This window comes from Amphimedon queenslandica, unplaced genomic scaffold, assembly GCF_000090795.2.
Source record: "Amphimedon queenslandica unplaced genomic scaffold, v1.1 AMPQUscaffold_4412_Cont23609, whole genome shotgun sequence".
Taxonomy (NCBI): Eukaryota; Metazoa; Porifera; class Demospongiae; order Haplosclerida; family Niphatidae; genus Amphimedon; species Amphimedon queenslandica.
Window position 1 is genome coordinate 1 of NW_003555276.1, and position 1,525 is coordinate 1,525.

At 35.0% G+C, this 1,525-nt stretch overlaps 1 protein-coding gene across 2 annotated transcripts; it reads right to left on the reverse strand.

The window, feature by feature from the left end:
* On the reverse strand, positions 1 to 1,492 carry LOC100641913 (CXXC-type zinc finger protein 1-like). 2 transcript variants are annotated; one of them, XM_020008055.1, is made up of 7 exons: positions 1,215 to 1,492; positions 1,073 to 1,165; positions 880 to 990; positions 784 to 827; positions 612 to 705; positions 387 to 548; positions 1 to 323 (listed from the first exon to the last, which is right to left on the reverse strand). In XM_020008055.1, exons 2-7 carry the CDS (start codon positions 1,100 to 1,102, stop codon positions 180 to 182), a joined length of 585 nt encoding a protein of 194 aa, XP_019863614.1. In that variant the 5' UTR covers positions 1,103 to 1,165; positions 1,215 to 1,492; the 3' UTR covers positions 1 to 179. The 2 variants fall into 2 exon arrangements, with proteins under 2 accessions (XP_019863614.1, XP_003391953.2); XM_003391905.2 differs by having other exon boundaries at positions 1,073 to 1,168.
* Between the last annotated feature and the right edge of the window lie 33 nt (positions 1,493 to 1,525).

Consider the following 1,525-nt stretch of genomic DNA (forward strand, 5'->3'; position numbering starts at 1 on the left):
TAGCTACTGGATGACTCATTGTGCCTACTAGCCGAGCTACAACTCTCTTTGCAAACAGATTACAGTACAGATTTCAGTTCTTTAACTTTTTCTCTCTCAACAGCCCCGCCTATTAATTTTTGTTTCCGTTTTTACTCCGTATACTCCAACCACGTGGTATCTAAGTATAAATTAAATTTTCATTGAACATTAGTAGTAAAAGTGCTCCTGTCTTTTGAATGGTCAACAGTGTGATGAAGTAATATGGCCATTAGTGATTTCCTATAGCTTAGCTGCCATTGTAATAGTCTCATTTGCTCTCCTAGCTCTTCAAGCTTTAAATACTGAAATGATAAAACAGAAGTCACACAAAATTGCTCCAAAAAATATTTTCACTAGCGCCTTACCAGGTTTAGCTTCTCCTGGTCAATCTCAGCTTTCCTCAACCTCTCCCAGCAGTAATGGACAGAGCAGCTCTCCTTTAACGAACGACAGAAAACTGAACAAACTTTCTTCTTTCCAGGGAAATCCGATTCCAATGGGCACCCACAAATCTCGTGTGGTGCAACCTAGGAGAGAGAGAGAGGGGGGAATAATAAATGAAAGATGATAAATATTAATTTTGATCTAACCTTTGGCTCTTTGGTGTGCTCAGGACAAAGAACCTTCAACCTCTTACAGTAAGTTCCCTGGGAGCTGTCGTACTTGTCACAGAAAATATTAATACTATGCAAAGAAAGAAAGAAAGCATAATTGATAGTTTATAAAAAGCAATACATAATAAAAAAGGAAGAGATTCCATACCCTTCATTCTTGACTATTGAACCAAAAGATACCATACCCTCTACCTGAAGAGTTAAGAACAGAGAAGACTTGAAATTTAATTTATGCCAAGTTTACTTTATTGAAGCATTTCTCCATATGTACTAGGGCCTTTTTTAGTACGATTGGTTTACTGCACGTTGCACAGTAAATAGTTAAATCATCTGATTCAGTGATATCAGAATGAAGCTACAGATCATAATAGAGATGAATGAAGATAAGAGCATTGTTATATTATTAATATATGGGTAGTGCAACAGTGCAGTAGTACTTCTTTCTCTTGTTGTTTGATGCCTTTCATTCTTAACACATGATCATTGATAAGTTCAGTTTGTTCATCAAGTACCTTTAATCTGTCTTTTATCTTCTAATAAAATAATTTCATCATCATCATCAACATCATTATTACTAACTGTCTGTTCTAGCTCTAATTCTGCTATCTTTTCCCTGTTTTGTTCGGATGCTTTTGGCTCTTCATTTAAATCCCATTTCTCCTTTGCTCCTGGTAAATGTGTCTTTATCCGCCTAATAATCACAAAAAATAATATTATTAAATACTACACAGATCTCCTCTCCCTATCCTTTCAAAAAGACAGAAACAAATACACCATGATATAGTACACTTAAGCAAAAAAATACTACTACTTTCAAAATAGTGCCTACATTTTCAATATTACCACAATAAAATCTACTTATTTTCTCTTCCTAATCCTACCTCATAGCT